General features: G+C 39.1%; 1 protein-coding gene across 1 annotated transcript in view; it reads left to right on the top strand.

Annotated features, from left to right (window-relative positions):
* LOC121379757 (broad substrate specificity ATP-binding cassette transporter ABCG2-like) overlaps nt 1-16,799 on the top strand; it is a 52,857-nt gene extending 36,058 nt beyond the window's left edge. Inside the window, exons 13-17 of the mRNA XM_041508405.1 lie at nt 804-928; nt 5,783-5,937; nt 7,524-7,613; nt 12,830-12,882; nt 13,419-16,799. Of these exons, the coding sequence (XP_041364339.1) occupies nt 804-928; nt 5,783-5,937; nt 7,524-7,613; nt 12,830-12,882; nt 13,419-13,569 (574 nt within the window). The 3' untranslated portion in view covers nt 13,570-16,799. The remainder of the gene's footprint in view (nt 1-803; nt 929-5,782; nt 5,938-7,523; nt 7,614-12,829; nt 12,883-13,418) is intronic.
* Nucleotides 16,800-17,152: the final 353 nt, after the last annotated feature.

Here is a 17,152-nt window from a genome sequence, read left to right as displayed (position 1 = left end):
TTTTTATTTTCCCGGTCCTGAGTGCCCGCTGGGGTAATAATCATACTTATACCCCACTTCTGGCCCCGTGCTTATAAAACTTAAAGTCTAGACTTTAATAAAGTCCAGACTTTAACGTAATGCTATTTGAATTGGCATTAAAGTCTGGACTTTATTAAAGTCTAGACTTTAAGGTTTATAAGCACGGGGCCTGGTCTCGTTGTCATGATTTCCTTTACTGTATTCACTGATACACCTACAGGGTGTATACTACCAAATCAAATCCCATAGATGACAATAGTAACATATGTGGCTAAAACTCCTACCTGCAGAGTATCAATCGACATAAACGCCACGGATGTAAATACTACCACCCCTCACACTTAAAGTGAATCACAAAAAATTGGGGGTCAAGCTGCTCATTTCTGAGATAACGGATAGCGTCTATGACTACCCTAGTTCCGCACAAAATTTGAGTACTTTTTTTTACAGGTACCCCATACATGTTTCAAGCACAAGGATACTTGACACATTGGTACTAGATGAAATAAAATTGCATTTTTTTTTTTTACCCAGATGAAACTATTATTTTTTACAACCAACACACTCACATTTATAACCAATCACAGGGCTTATGGTGTTCACTTCTCTATCAAAAGTTGGGTGCCCCTCGAACTTTGACCCAGCCGGAAGTTATTTGGTTTAGTACTACCTACAAACAGGCATTTTAATGTTTTCCTATGACAAATTGAATTTGGTTTTAGAAAACGGTATAATACGACAGAGTTTTAATTGTATGTTCTCTTATGTTTTTGTTGTAACAGACATGAAAATGCAAGTGGATTCTATCGAATTTCTGCATTCTTCCTCGCAAAGGTCATTTGTGATGTTGTACCCATGCGGCTAATTCCGGTGGTGTGTTTCTCCACCATTGTTTACTGGATGGTTGGTAAGCATTATCTAACAACAGTTGATTCGTAAGCAGTATGTAACAACAGTTCATTGGTAAGCAGTATCTACCAACTGTTGATTGGTAAGCAGCATCTACCAACAGTTGATTGGTAAGCAGCATCTACCAACAGTTGATTGGTAAGCAGCATCTAACAACAGCTGATTGGTAAGCAGTATCTAACAACGGTTGATTGGTAAGCAGCATCTAACAACAGCTGATTGGTAAGCAGTATCTAACAACGGTTGATTGGTAAGCAGTTTCTAATAACAGTTGATTGGTAAGCATTATCTAACAACAGTTGATTGGTAAGTAATATCTAACAACAGTTGATTGGTAAGCAGTATCTGACAACATTTGATTGGTAAGCAGTATCTGACAACAGTTGATTGGTAAGCAGTATGTAACAACAGTTGATTGGTAAGCAGTATGTAACAACAGTTGATTGGTAAGCAGTTTGTAATAACAGTTGATTGGTAATCAACATCTGACAACAGTTGATTGGTAAGCAGAATCTAACAGTTGATTGGTAAGCATTATCTAACAACAGTTGATTGGTAAGCAGTTTCTAATAACAGTTGATTGGTAAGCAGTATCTAACAACAGTTGATTGGTAAGCAGTTTCTAATAACAGTTGATTGGTAAGCAATATCTAACAACAGTTGATTGGTAAGCAATATCTAACAACAGTTGATTGGTAAGCAGTATAATGCAACAATTGATTGGTAAGAGTATCTAACAACAGTTGATTGGTAAGCATTATCTAACAATAATTGATTGGTAAGCAGTATCAAACAACAGTTGATTGGTAAACAGTTTGTAACAACAGTTGATTGGTAAGCAGTATCTAACATCATTTGATTGGTAAGCAATATCTAACAACAGCTGATTGGTAAGCAGTATAATACAACAGTTGATTGGTAAGCATTATCTAACAACAGTTGATTGGTAAGCAGTATCTAACAACAGTTGATTCGTAAGCAGTATCTGACAATAGTTGATTGGTAAGCAGTATTTAACAACAGTTGATTGGTAAGCATTATCTGACAACAGGTGATTGGTAAGCAATATCTAACAACAGGTGATCGGTAAGCAGTATCTGACAACAGTTGATTGGTAAGCAGTATCTGACAACAGTTGTTTGGTAAGCAGTATCAAACAACAGTTGATTGGTAAGCAATATCTAACAACAGGTGATTGGTAAGCAGTATCTGACAACAGTTGATTGGTAAGGTCTCATTACACAGATCACTTCTGGGTGAGAGTTCATTCATCACGGTCCACTATAGTTCCTAATTGTGGCACATGTTATGGTTCACATATTCACTTCTAGGAAATGGTGAAGAATTAAAACAATATGTATGTTTAATGGTAAGCCTTCTGGCTGTATTTTGCCCATGTTATTTTTTATTATTGTGCATCGACCTTTTGGGACATGGGTATATAGCGCAAGTAACAGCCGGAGTGAATCGGTTAATGAACCACCTGTTCGGACCGGTACTACAGCCAGATGCGGTCATATAAAAAAACCCAGACTGAAATGTTCTCAATTTTGGAGTGAAAATAAATGCTTATATAATGTATGTTCGCAATGGTGTATCTTGTTGGTGCCAACGAGAACCCGTTCTATTGGCAATCTTCGTTTGAAGTTCGGCAATTTAACATGGATTTCAATGGCAGATGACATCTGTGTAGTGAGACCATACACATCTGCAACACTCTACGGGTTAGGTCTCACTACACAGATCACTTCCGGGTGAGAGTTCATTCATCACTATAGTTCTTAATTGTGACACATGTTATGGTTCACATATTCACTTCTAGGAAATAGTGAAGAATTAAAATAATATGTATGTTTAATGGTAAGCCTTCTGGCTGTATTTTGCCCATGTTATTTTGTAGTATTGTGCATCGACTTTTGGGACATGGGTATATAGCGCAAGTGACAGCCGGAGTGAATCGGTTAATGAACCACCTGTTCGGACCGGTATTACAGCCAGATGCGGTCATATAGCAAAAAACAGACGGAAATGTTCTCAATTTTGGAGTGAAAATAAATGCTTATATAATGTATGTTCGCAATGGTGTATGTTGTTAGTGCCAACGAGAACCCGTTCTATTGGCAATCTTCGTTTGAAGTTCGGCAATTTAACATGGGTTTCAATGGCAGATGGCATCTCTGTAGTGAGACCTAAGCATTATCTAACAACAATTGATTGCTTAGCAGTATCTAACAACAGCTGATTGGTAAGCAGTATCTAACAACAATGATTGGTAAGCAGTATCTAACAACAGTTGATTGGTAAGCAGTATCTAACAACAGTTGATTGGTAAACAGTATCTAACAACAGCTGATTGGTAAGCAGTATCTAACAACAGCTGATTGGTAAGCAGTATCTAACAACAGCTGATTAGTAAGCAGTATGTAACAACAGTTGATTGGTAAGCAGTATCTGACAACAGTTGATTGGTAAGCAGAATCTAACAACAGTTGATTGGTAAGTGGTATAATACAACAATAATTTGATTAGCAGTATTTAACAACAGTTGATTGGTAAGCAGTATCTAACAACAGTTGATTGGTAAGCAGTATCTAACAACAGTTGATTGGTAAGCAGCATCTAACAACAGTTGATTGGTAAGCAGTATGTAACAACAGTTGATTGGTAAGTAATATCTAACAACAGTTGATTGGTAAGCAGTATCTGACAACATTTGATTGGTAAGCAGTATCTGACAACAGTTGATTGGTAAGCAGTATGTAACAACAGTTGATTGGTAAGCAGTTTGTAATAACAGTTGATTGGTAATCAACATCTGACAACAGTTGATTGGTAAGCAGAATCTAACAGTTGATTGGTAAGCGTTATAATACAACAATTGATTGGTTAGCAGTATCTGACAACAGTTGATTGGTAAGCAGTATCTGACAACAGTTGATTGGTAAGCAGTTTGTAATAACAGTTGATTGGTAAGCAGTATCTGACAACAGTTGATTAGTAAGCAGTATCTAACAGCAGTTGATTGGTAAGCAGCATCTAACAACAGTTGATTGGTAAGCAGTATGTAACAACAGTTGTTTTGTAAGTAATATCTAACAACAGTTGATTAGTAAGCAGAATCTAACAGTTGATTGGTAAGCGGTATAATACAACAATTGATTGGTTAGCAGTATCTGACAACAGTTGATTGGTAAGCAGTATCTGACAACAGTTGATTGGTAAGCAGTTTGTAATAACAGTTGATTGGTAAGCAGTATCTAACAGCAGTTGATTGGTAAGCAGCATCTAACAACAGTTGATTGGTAAGCAGTATCTGACAACAGTTGATTGGTAAGCAGAATCTAACAGTTGATTGGTAAGCGGTATAATACAACAATTGATTGGTTAGCAGTATCTGACAACAGTTGATTGGTAAGCAGTATCTGACAACAGTTGATTGGTAAGCAGTTTGTAATAACAGTTGATTGGTAAGCAGTATCTGACAACAGTTGATTGGTAAGCAGTATCTAACAACATTTGATTGGTAAGCAGTATCTAACAGCAGTTGATTGGTAAGCAGCATCTAACAACAGTTGATTGGTAAGCAGTATGTAACAACAGTTGATTGGTAAGTAATATCTAACAATAGTTGATTGGTAAGCAGTATCTGACAACAGTTCATTGGTAAGCAGTATCTGAGAACAGTTGATTGGTAAGCTGTATCTAACAACAGTTGATTGGTAAGCAGTTTGTAATAACAGTTGATTGGTAAGCAATATCTAACAACAGTTGATTGGTAAGCAGTATAATGCAACAATTGATTGTTAAGCAGTATCTAACAACAGTTGATTGGTAAGTATTATCTAACAACAATTGATTGGTAAGCAGTATCTAACAACATCTGATTGTAAGCAGAATCTGACAACAGTTGATAGGTAAGCAGAATCTAACAACAGTTGATTGGTAAGCAATATCTAACAACAGTTGATTGGTAAGCAGTATAATGCAGCAATTGATTGGTAAGCATTATCTAACAACAATTGATTGGTAAGCAGTATCTAACAACAGCTGGTTGTAAGCAGTATCTGACAACAGTTGATTGGTAAGCAGAATCTAACAACAGTTGATTGGTAAGCAGTATAATACAACAATTGATTGGTTAGCAGTATTTAACAACAGTTGATTGGTAAGCAGTATCTAACAACAGTTGATTGGTAATCAGTATCTGACAACAGTTGATTGGTAAGCAGTATCTAACAACAGTTGATTGGTAAGCAGTATCTAACAGTTGATTGGTAAGCAGCATCTAACAACAGTTGATTGGTAAGTAATATCTAACAACAGTTGATTGGTAAGCAGTATCTGACAACAGTTCATTGGTAAGCAGTATCTGACAACAGTTGATTGGTAAGCTGTATCTAACAACAGTTGATTGGTAAGCAGTTTGTAATAACAGTTGATTGGTAAGCAATATCTAACAACAGTTGATTGGTAAGCAGTATAATGCAACAATTGATTGGTAAGCAGTATCTAACAACAGTTGATTGGTAAGTATTATCTAACAACAATTGATTGGTAAGCAGTATCTAACAACATCTGATTGTAAGCAGAATCTGACAACAGTTGATTGGTAAGCAGAATCTAACAACAGTTGATTGGTAAGCGGTATAATACAACAGTTGATTGGTAAGCAGTTTCTAACAACAGTTGATTGGTAAGCAGTTTCTAATAACAGTTGATTGGTAAGCAGTTTCTAATAACAGTTGATTGATAAGTAGTATCTAACTGATGGTTATAACAAAAAAAAGGATATTGCTACCCTCTCCATTTCAGAAAAAAATATCTAAACATGATTTTGTTTTATTTGTTTTAGGTTTTCAACCGTCTGTTACGAAATACCTGTTCTTCACCATGAATATCTTTTTCACAACTCTAGCAGCATCTGGTATTGCTTTTGCCATCAGTGCCGGTGTCAGAGTCTTTGCCATTGCCAATCTTGGTATTTCCATGTCATTCGTAATTATGATGGTAAGTTCTGTTATACTGTCAAGATTCAATGTTGGGAAGTAGCCCAGTTGTAAAGCAGTCGGCCTAGGATCGATCTCCATCGGTTGGCCCATTGGACTATTTCTCGTTCTAGCCAGTGCAAGACCACTAGTATACCAAAGGCCATGGTATATGCTATCCTGTTTATGTGATGGTGCATGATGGAAAAATGTAGCAGGTTTCCTATAAGACTACAAGTCACAAATTACCAAATGTTTGACATCCAATAGCTGATGATTAATAAATTAATATTCTCTAGTGGTGTTAAATAAATAGAGGATACTTCCCTAGTGTCTTGTGATATCATAATTTATCAGCACGAGTTGATAAAAGTATGAAATCTGAGGCTTGCCGAGGATTTTATACTTTTATCAACGAGTGCTGATAAATTATGATATCACAAGACACGAGGGGGGTATTCTTTTTATCATCCATTATCATTCTTTTCATTTGCGACAGTTGTAAACAATGTCAGTAATATGGGTTGAATGTCGGCAGTAGACACGTTAACTAGCAGAACGGCAGTGGCATGACATCACTAATGGTAGGTTTAGCGCTGAAACAAACACAGTGACATAACAAAACATTGTCTTGTGATTAAAATTTGACCAATCAAGATTATAAGAAGTGATATATATCGCAAATTATAGTGCCAGCGATATTTCCTACAAAAGCTTTTAATGGATGATAAAACATACTTTTTTGTAACTGTCCATATCAGTTCATGTCAATTCCTTTGAGTAGCACTTGAAGGAAGGAAGAAATGTTTTATTTAATGATACAGTAAGAAACATTTGTATTTATGATTATGTGGTGTCAGACAAATTATTGTTAAAGACCATACAGATAATGTAAGAGGAAACCTGCTGTTGCCAGGTCATAGGGTACTCTTTTTTTTTTATTAGCAGCAAGGTATATTTTTATATGTCTATCCCAAAAATAGAATAGTACATACCACAGTCTTTGTTACACCAGTTGTGGGTACTATTTCAACTGCAATTAAGAAAATGTCCACGGCAAAGAAACACGTCATTGAAAAAAAACCTGAATATGGTTCAGGCAAAAAAGTGCTGTGGAGAATTTAAAACTCCACGGCAATCTCCACAGCATTGCTGATTGGAGAATTTAAAACTCCACGGCAATCTCCACAGCATTGCTGATTGGAGAATTTAAAACTCCACGGCAATCTCCACAGCATTGCTGATTGCTGATTGCTGTGGAGAATTTAAAACTCCACGGCAATCTCCACAGCATTGCTGATCGGAGAATTTAAAACTCCACGGCAGTCTCCACAGCATTGCTGATTGCTGTGGAGAATTTAAAACTCCACGGCAATCTCCACAGCATTGCTGATTGCTGTGGAGAATTGCAGGGGTTGCTACTTTAATACTTTTTCATGCAATTTCAATTGGAAAAATGATGTAATTCATAATTTATAAAAATTTCAAACAATTGAGGCAATACATTTTAATTGGAGGTGTAGCAGAATTATTTTAAACAGTTTTATTATTTTTTAAAAGTTACTTTTTTTTATTGTTATTGAAAATAACTAAAAGTTTTTCTTTCAGTTGTTTGGAGGCTTGCTACGTAATCTGAATGACCTCAGTGACTGGATCAGCTGGATCAAGTGGTTTAGTGTTATTAGATACAGCGTGGATGTGAGTTTCGTTTTCAATACTGAGTACATCTAAAACTGATACAAGGGGGCGGGACGTAGCCCAGTGGTAAAGCACATACCTGATGTGTGGTCGATCTAGGATCGGTCCCCGTTGTTGAGCCCATTGGGCTATTTCTCGTTCCAGCCAGTGCACCATGACAGGTTTATCAAAAGGCCATGGAATGTGCTATTCGTGTCTGTGTGATGGTGCATATAAAAGATCCTTTGCTACTAATGGAAAAATGTAGCGGGTTTCCTATCTATGACTGTGTCAAAATTACCATATGTTTGACATCCAATAGCCGATGATTAATAAATCAATGTGCTCTAGTGGTGTCGTTAAACAAAACAAGTAAACTCTAAAACATATGATATAATAATAATAATAATGACCAAAAAAGGTTGACTGGCCCTTAATTAATTTTATTGAGTATCTAAAAATTTGGTGATGTTTAACATGCCTGTTATTAGCCCCCTACCGATCCAACCAGAAGATACTAAAGTTGTCATTTCCATCCTTGTGATGTTTATCATGCCTGTTATTAGCCCCCTACCGATCCAACCAGAAGATGTTATTAGCCCCCTACCGATCCAACCAGAAGATACTAAAGTTGTCATTTCCATCCTTGTGATGTTTAACATGCCTGTTATTAGCCCCCTACCGGTCCAACCAGAAGATACTAAAGTTGTCATTTCCATCCTTGTGATGTTTAACATGCCTGTTATTAGCCCCCTACCGGTCCAACCAGAAGATACTAAAGTTGTCATTTCCGTCCTTGTGATGTTTAACATGCCTGTTATTATCCCCCTACCGATCCAACCAGAAGATACTAAAGTTGTCATTTCCATCCTTGTGATGTTTAACATGCCTGTTATTAGCCCCCTACCGGTCCAACCAGAAGATGTTATTAGCCTCCTACCGATCCAACCAGAAGATACTAAAGTTGTCATTTCCATCCTTGTGATGTTTATCATGCCTGTTATTAGCCCCCTACCGGTCCAACCAGAAGATACTAAAGTTGTCATTTCCGTCCTTTTGATGTTTATCATGCCTGTTATTATCCCCCTACCGATCCAACCAGAAGATACTAAAGTTGTCATTTCCATCCTTGTGATGTTTATCATGCCTGTTATTATCCCCCTACCGATCCAACCAGAAGATACTAAAGTTGTCATTTCCGTCCTTGTGATGTTTAACATGCCAGTTATTAGCCCCCTACCGGTTCAACCAGAAGATACTAAAGTTGTCATTTCCATCCTTGTGATGTTTATCATGCCTGTTATTAGCCCCCTACCGGTCCAACCAGAAGATACTAAAGTTGTCATTTCCATCCTTGTGATGTTTAACATGCCTGTTATTAGCCCCCTACCGGTCCAACCAGAAGATGTTATTAGCCCCCTACCAGTCCAACCAGAAGATACTAAAGTTGTCATTTCCATCCTTGTGATGTTTAACATGCCTGTTATTAGCCCCCTACCGGTCCAACCAGAAGATACTAAAGTTGTCATTTCCATCCTTGTGATGTTTAACATGCCTGTTATTAGCCCCCTACCGGTCCAACCAGAAGATACTAAAGTTGTCATTTCCGTCCTTGTGATGTTTAACATGCCTGTTATTATCCCCCTACCGATCCAACCAGAAGATACTAAAGTTGTCATTTCCATCCTTGTGATGTTTAACATGCCTGTTATTAGCCCCCTACCGGTCCAACCAGAAGATGTTATTAGCCTCCTACCGATCCAACCAGAAGATACTAAAGTTGTCATTTCCATCCTTGTGATGTTTATCATGCCTGTTATTAGCCCCCTACCGGTCCAACCAGAAGATACTAAAGTTGTCATTTCCGTCCTTTTGATGTTTATCATGCCTGTTATTATCCCCCTACCGATCCAACCAGAAGATACTAAAGTTGTCATTTCCATCCTTGTGATGTTTATCATGCCTGTTATTATCCCCCTACCGATCCAACCAGAAGATACTAAAGTTGTCATTTCCATCCTTGTGATGTTTATCATGCCTGTTATTAGCCCCCTACCGGTCCAACCAGAAGATGTTATTAGCCCCTTCCATCCAACCAGAAGATACTAAAGTTGTCATTTCCATCCTTGTGATGTTTAACATGCCTGTTATTAGCCCCCTACCGGTCCAACCAGAAGATACTAAAGTTGTCATTTCCATCCTTGTGATGTTTATCATGCCTGTTATTAGCCCCCTACCGGTCCAACCAGAAGATACTAAAGTTGTCATTTCCATCCTTGTGATGTTTAACATGCCTGTTATTAGCCCCTACCGGTCCAACCAGAAGATGTTATTAGCCCCCTACCAGTCCAACCAGAAGATACTAAAGTTGTCATTTCCATCCTTGTGATGTTTAACATGCCTGTTATTAGCCCCCTACCGGTCCAACCAGAAGATGTTATTAGCCCCCTACCAGTCCAACCAGAAGATACTAAAGTTGTCATTTCCATCCTTGTGATGTTTAACATGCCTGTTATTAGCCCCCTACCGGTCCAACCAGAAGATGTTATTAGCCCCCTACCAGTCCAACCAGAAGATGTTATTAGCCCCCTACCAGTCCAACCAGAAGATACTAAAGTTGTCATTTCCATCCTTGTGATGTTTAACATGCCTGTTATTAGCCCCCTACCGGTCCAACCAGAAGATGTTATTAGCCCCCTACCAGTCCAACCAGAAGATACTAAAGTTGTCATTTCCATCCTTGTGATGTTTAACATGCCTGTTATTAGCCGCCTACCGGTCCAACCAGAAGATACTAAAGTTGTCATTGCCATCCTTGTGATGTTTAACATGCCTGTTATTAGCCCCCTACCGGTCCAACCAGAAGATACTAAAGTTGTCATTGCCATCCTTGTGATGTTTAACATGCCTGTTATTAGCCCCCTACCAATCCAACCAGAAGATACTAAAGTTGTCATTTCCATCCTTCTCAGAGCCGGTTTATCCTTGTAGCATGTGGCTACGGGTCCCGCTCTTCAAGGGGCCCTGCAGTGATGTGTACATTTATTTTTCCCCTCTCCCCAAGGGGTTGCAAAATATATATCCTGGGAAGGGGGTCCCGCTGTTATTTGTGCTACAGGCCCCGTGGATCCTTAAACTGGCTCTGGTCTTTCTGTCTGTCTGTTGTCTGTCCATCCATCTGTCCCATATATAGTTTTCCATATGAGTTTATTCACAATGTTTTGAGACATTGAACTAAAAAAATGTGTATAACTTTATCATGTACTGTTACAGATCACGTTTGACTTTTATGGTGATTTATACATTTTTGACAGAGTTATGGCCCTTAAACTTAGCTATGAAAAAAGAAAAATTCAACATTTGTTTTGCCTGAAGGTACTGAAATGAAATTTTGTATATAACTTTGTCAGGTTGTGTTACATTTTGTTTTGCAAATAACTAGTTGTAAATGTAGGTGGGGTTTTCCTCAAAATAACAGGTATACTTGACAGAGGCTATTGTCATAACTTATTATACTTGATGATAAAGATTCAATTTTTTATTAAGAAAACAAAAATGCAGTAATTAGTGCTTAAAGCATATATACTACTCAAAAGAATTTAAGGGTAAAAAATTTATAACCAAATAAGTTTCAGAGTGTATTAGATTGATGATGTAAACTACACCCAAAATTTAATTTATTGTTCCATATTTACAAAAAACCACAAATAAACGTCACTGTATACAAGAAAGTCACATGACATGCTGTCAAAAGTTGAAGGTTGTCAAACATGGATTTTACACATTAGAACATTCGTTTAATAGTGTGTGAATCCACCCCTGGCGCGAATTCACTCGACACATCGTTGCCTCGTGCTGTTGATCAGACGTCTGAAGAACTCTTGGGGAATGGCCTGCCACTCTGCCATAAGAAGTTGACCCAGATCATGAAGGTTGGCCGGAGGGGCATGGTTATCCCGAATTCTCCTGCCTAATTCGTCCCAGGCGTTCTCTATTGGGGCCAAGTCAGGCGAATATGCTTGCCAATCCATCCTGGCGATACCTTGTTGTCTGAGAAAGTCCGTTACCACCCTGGCGCGGTGGGGTCTGGCATTGTCATCCTGCAGAACTGCCCCGCCGCCAATCTGCTGAAGGCCTGGGAGAACCAACGGCCGGATAATCTCATTCAGATAGCGGATTCCATTCAGATTGCCGTCCACCACATAGAGGAGGGTCCTGTGGTGGATAGAAATGCCGCCCCACACCATGACGCTGCCACCACCAAACCGGTGACGTTGTCTAACGTTAACGTCAGCGAAGCGCTCCCCAGGACGTCTGTAGACACGAACCCGACCGTCGTTGAACTGGAGACTAAACCTGGACTCATCATTGAACATCACTCGACCCCACTGAACACGTTGCCACCGCAGATGAAGCGTGCACCAGTGACGTCTGGCCGTTCTGTGATGTGGTAGGAGTGGTGGTCGAACAGCCTGTCGACGGCAGCGTAGATTATTGGCTCTCAGACGATTGTGTATGGTTTGATCAGACACTCGAGTTCCAGTCGCAGTCTGCAGATTGTCAGGTAATCGGCGTGCAGTGGTTGTGCGTTGACGTAGAGCCATATTGGTGATGTAGCGGTCCTCTCTATTTGTAGTGCTTCGGGGTCTTCCCGAACGTGGACGATTTTGAACAGAATTCGTTGCTTGGTACTGTTGCCACAGTCGGCCAACGACACTCTGACTGACACCAAGTCTCAGAGCAACATTTGTTTGCGTATTGCCATCCTGAAGCCAAGCAATAGCCCTTCCTCGATCTTCGATAGTCAGTTGAAGTCGTACCATTGTCGAATTTGGAGTGTGCACCGTACACGAACGCAAGCTCCAGTTATACGGAAATTCAGCATTGGGAACATGGAATACACGTGCAAAGTGTGCAAATGAAGCGCTTTGTGAAAAAGCAAGTTATAGGCATTTAGCAGACCTTTCGCTTTCGCCCTAATTTACGTGCAAATGTTTTCGCCATTATAACTAGTCGACAGTGTCAATGACAGTGGATTTTAATTCATTTATGGGTTGCTTAGACCCACTTTCGTCAAAATGGAACAATACCATGCATGACATTATGGTCTAGCTAATATAATTGATATTCAGAAAATAATGTCGAAAATATCGTCTGACCCTTAAATTCTTTTGAGTAGTATTATATATAATAAAAGAATACACCTTGATATGATCAGAAACATTTTTTCTTTATAGGCACTGACAATCAATGAACTAAAGGATCAAATGTTCTGTACCGGAACCAACTGGTGAGTTTATCTTTGTGTCTAAACATACAGGGGTTACGTAACTTATGTTCAGCAGTTAGCTAGTGAACATGCATATAAATAATTAATCAGAATTGTATTAATACACAGGCGACTGGCCTTGGTAGCGCAGTGGTTAAGCCACCAGACTACAGGCTGGTAAGTACAGGGTTCACAGCCCGTTATCGGCTCTAACCCAGAGCAAGTTCTTAAGGATCAATGGATAGGTGTAAGGCCACTACACCCTCTTCTCTCTCTCACTAACCACTAACCAACTAACAACTAGAGAGGAAACCTGCTACATTTTTCCATTAGTAGCAAAGGATCTTTTATATGCACCATCCCACATATTAACAAACAGGATAGCACATATCACAGCCTTTGATATACCAGTCACGGTGCACTGGCTGGAACAAGTAATAGCCCAATGGGCCCACCGATGGAGATTGATCCCAGAACGACTGCGCATCAAGCCAGCGCTTTACCAAATTAACATATGACAGATTATATTGTATCACATCCTACAATTTTATTTTCAGCACATCTGGAAATCAGTATATGGATACACAGGGTATCCAGTACGCAACCACCTGGGATCTCTGGCAGAAGGAAGTGGCCCTTTTGGGTTTTGTAGTTATAACCTTCATCTTGGCCTACATCCAGCTGAGACGAATAAAGAAGCTAAGCTAAACACAACACCAGAAACCCTGATCTTCTTATTAGACTAATCCTGGACAATCAAGAACATACAGCAGTGGAGGATCTAGGCATATTTGTGGGGTGGGTGGGTGTGTGACCATTTGACAAAAGAATGAGTATCGATAAATACAACACCAACATCCCCGTCTTAGTTAACTAATTCTGTACAATCAAGAATGTACAGCAGTGGAGGATCTAGGCATGTTGACGGGGGGGGGGGGGGGGGGGGGGGTGTTTGACTATTTAACAAAACAATGAGTATCAGTAAACTCAACACCAACAACCTGATCTTTTTATTTGACTAATCAAGAATGCACTGCAGTGGAGGATGTTGGTGGGGTTGGCAGGGGTGGGGTGGGTGGGTGTGTATGTGACTATTAAACAAAACAATGAGTATCACTAAAAACAACACCAACATCCCCGATCTTCTTATTGGACTAATCCTGTACAATCAAGAACTTATAGCAGTGGAGGATCTAGGCATGTTGATGGGGATGGGAATGTGTGGGGTGGGGGATATGTGTGTGTGTGTGTGTGTGTGCGACTATTTGACAAAACGGTGAGTAATGCTAAACACAACACCAACAACCCTGATCTTCTTATTGGACTAATCCTGTTAAATCAAGAACATACAGTAATGCTAAACTCAACACCAATATCTGTGATCTTCTTATTTGACTAATCAAGAATGTACAGTGGAGGATCTAGGCATGTTGACGGGGGTGGGAGTGTGACTATTTAACAAAATGAGTATCAGTAAACTCAACACCAACAACCAGATCTTCTTATTTGACTAATCAAGAATGTACTGCAGTGGAGGATGTTGGTGGGGTTGGCAGGGGTGGGGTGGGTGGGTGTGTATGTGACTATTAAATAAAACAATGAGTATCACTAAAAACAACACCAAAATCCCCGATCTTCTTATTGGACTAATCCTGTACAATCAAGAACTTATAGCAGTGGAGGATCTAGGCATGTTGATGGGGGTGGGAATGTGTGGGGTGGGGGATATGTGTGTGTGTGTGTGTGTGTGTGCGTGTGTGCAACTATTTGACAAAACAGTAATACTAAACACACCACCAACAACCCTGATCTTCTTATTGGACTAGTCATGTTAAATCAAGAACATACAGCAGTGGAGGATCTATGTGTGATGGGGGTGAGGTGTGGAAGACTATTTGACTAAACCTGTTAAATCAAGAACATTTTGCAGTGATGGATCTAGGTGTCTTGGTGGGGGTCAGGTGGGGGGGGGGGGGGAGATTGACTAATCCTGTACCATAATGAACATTTTGCAGTGGATGATTTAGCAGGCCATAGGATTTCACATTTCATGGGAAACACTTTGTCGGTTCGTGTCTGCATGGGAACCCTTCAGAAACTGTTTCTGAAAAATAATTATATATATATATATACAGTAAAACCTCTCAAAACTGGACCCTCTGTAATCTGGAATTCCCTCAAAACTGGACGTTTTACAGTCTCTTTTTAAAAACCAAGACAGAACTGAACCTCTCTAAACGGATCCCTCTAAAAACAGGACATTTGTCTTGGTTCCAAAGGTGTCCGGTTTAGAGGGGTTTTACTGTATATTATTTTTGTTGTACTCGCTATAATAATCAGCACCAGAAACCTGTGCTCATTGTGTGGTGTTACCTTCTCTGCCATTGCTCCCCCTCCCCCCAACTCTGAAGATTGTCCCATCTAATTCTGCCGACTGACCCACCCCAATTAATATATATAACTGGCCCTCTGAGTACATAACTCCAAACATGGTATGTAGGCCTACACCAAAGCATTATACTGTCTAATCTAGTTGAAGATGAACAGTTGCTTGCATTTAAAAAATTATGTGTGGGTATATTTTTGATAGTGCTTGTTAAAATAATTTTGTCCTAGCATCTTGCCTTGCCATTGCCATTTATTTGTTAACAATATTTTATTTTTATTGGTATAATACTGACATCTTGCCTTTTCCACTATTTAAAGAATATATTTTTTTTTATGAATGTTTATTGTTGTAATAACTATAAATGTGCTTAATATAAAGATTTTAGAGAAGAAACATGCTGTATGCTCATAGGACCTGGGGTCAGGGACTGAAATATTTTTTTTTACCCATAAAGATTCAAATGTTGCTTGTGCATCCCCCACCACCACTAAAGACTACTAAAGACAATGCTAAAGATTGTGCCCCACACTCCAGATATAGCCTCTATTAGAAATTTGTGAGAAAAAATATGAAGATATTTTCGCAAAACCTTTAAATTATTAGAATGTCAATAAACTTTAAAATAATAATAATGATGACCATGCTGCCAGTACATGTTTCATTCATCCATTAAAAAAATCCAGGCCTATAGGATCTGGAGTTGAGGGGTGAGGTGGGAGGTTGGGTGGGCACCTCCTCCAGTGGTGTGTCACAGCCTCCATAGTAGGGGGACATAAGCCATATTTTGTTTTACCTTTACTTTTATATAGAGTAGTACAAAAAAGGAGAGTATATTTTTGTTCTCAAGTGGGGTAGTACAGGCCCCCCCCCCCCCCCCCCCCCCCACACACACACTTCTCGGTCCCACTGATTCATGTGGGTCTGAACTCAACATTTCACCGGACAGTTTCTGAACTGTACTACAATTGATAAATTCGAGGTTGTCAGTTCGAAAGCAGAATCACACCTGGTTGAAAGGGTTAAATTGTGATGTCGTACAAACAAATTTTCCCAAAATATTATTATAACAGATAAAAATCAACCTTCACTGAGGGGATTCGAACCACAGACTCTCGGTGCTTTATCAACTGAGCTAATAGTGAAATTCCCACTAGATCCAGCCGGTAGGTGCACATTATAAAATACCTAGATTTTCATCCCTGACCACCCCGAGGATAAAGGCAACCCCCGGGGTGTTTTTATTGTACCCCCCCCCCCCCTTCTGAAATTATTATCATTATTATTTTTTTACTTGATAAGTAGTATTTCCAATGTTCTGGATTTTTTTTTTCATATATATATAAATTTTAAAATTCACCCTCCTCGCCCATTTTAAAAAACCTTTGGATAAAAATCTATTATTTAATTTATAATGGCCTTATGTTATGAATTGTAAACCCTATTATTGGTCTAGCTGTCCTGTAACTGTTTCTGTTGACCAATGGAAAATGACACACAGTGACTTCATCATATTATAATACCCAGTAATTAATAAATGGTTTTCCATCATTGAGCTAGCTTGTTATAATTTATATCTTTTATTGATGTTTAAATTTGCATGTATTAACTCTGTTACTGTTACTTTATTTATGTGCTTATATCCAAAAGAGGTTCAGGCATGTCCATCCCACGTCCCTCAGTCTCTGGCAAGGCCAGTGGCTGAGCATGGGACAAAATTGTTTAATCTGTGATGTGTGCTATTCCAAGCACTAACTACCGTAAATCTACACACAGACAATATGAAATGTGTTTTGGAGGCGGGTGGAGTGTGTTCAACATTTGTAATTGGATGGCGTCAAACACGATTTGCCAACATCTTCCCCAAGTTCAGCCAGCAAACGTTTCGCTAATGCTAGGGTATGA

This window comes from Gigantopelta aegis, chromosome 8 (genome assembly GCF_016097555.1).
Source record: "Gigantopelta aegis isolate Gae_Host chromosome 8, Gae_host_genome, whole genome shotgun sequence".
In the NCBI taxonomy this organism is placed as follows: Eukaryota; Metazoa; Mollusca; class Gastropoda; order Neomphalida; family Peltospiridae; genus Gigantopelta; species Gigantopelta aegis.
The sequence above is the reverse complement of the archived record's forward strand: the minus strand, read 5'-3'. Positions and strand labels throughout refer to the sequence as shown.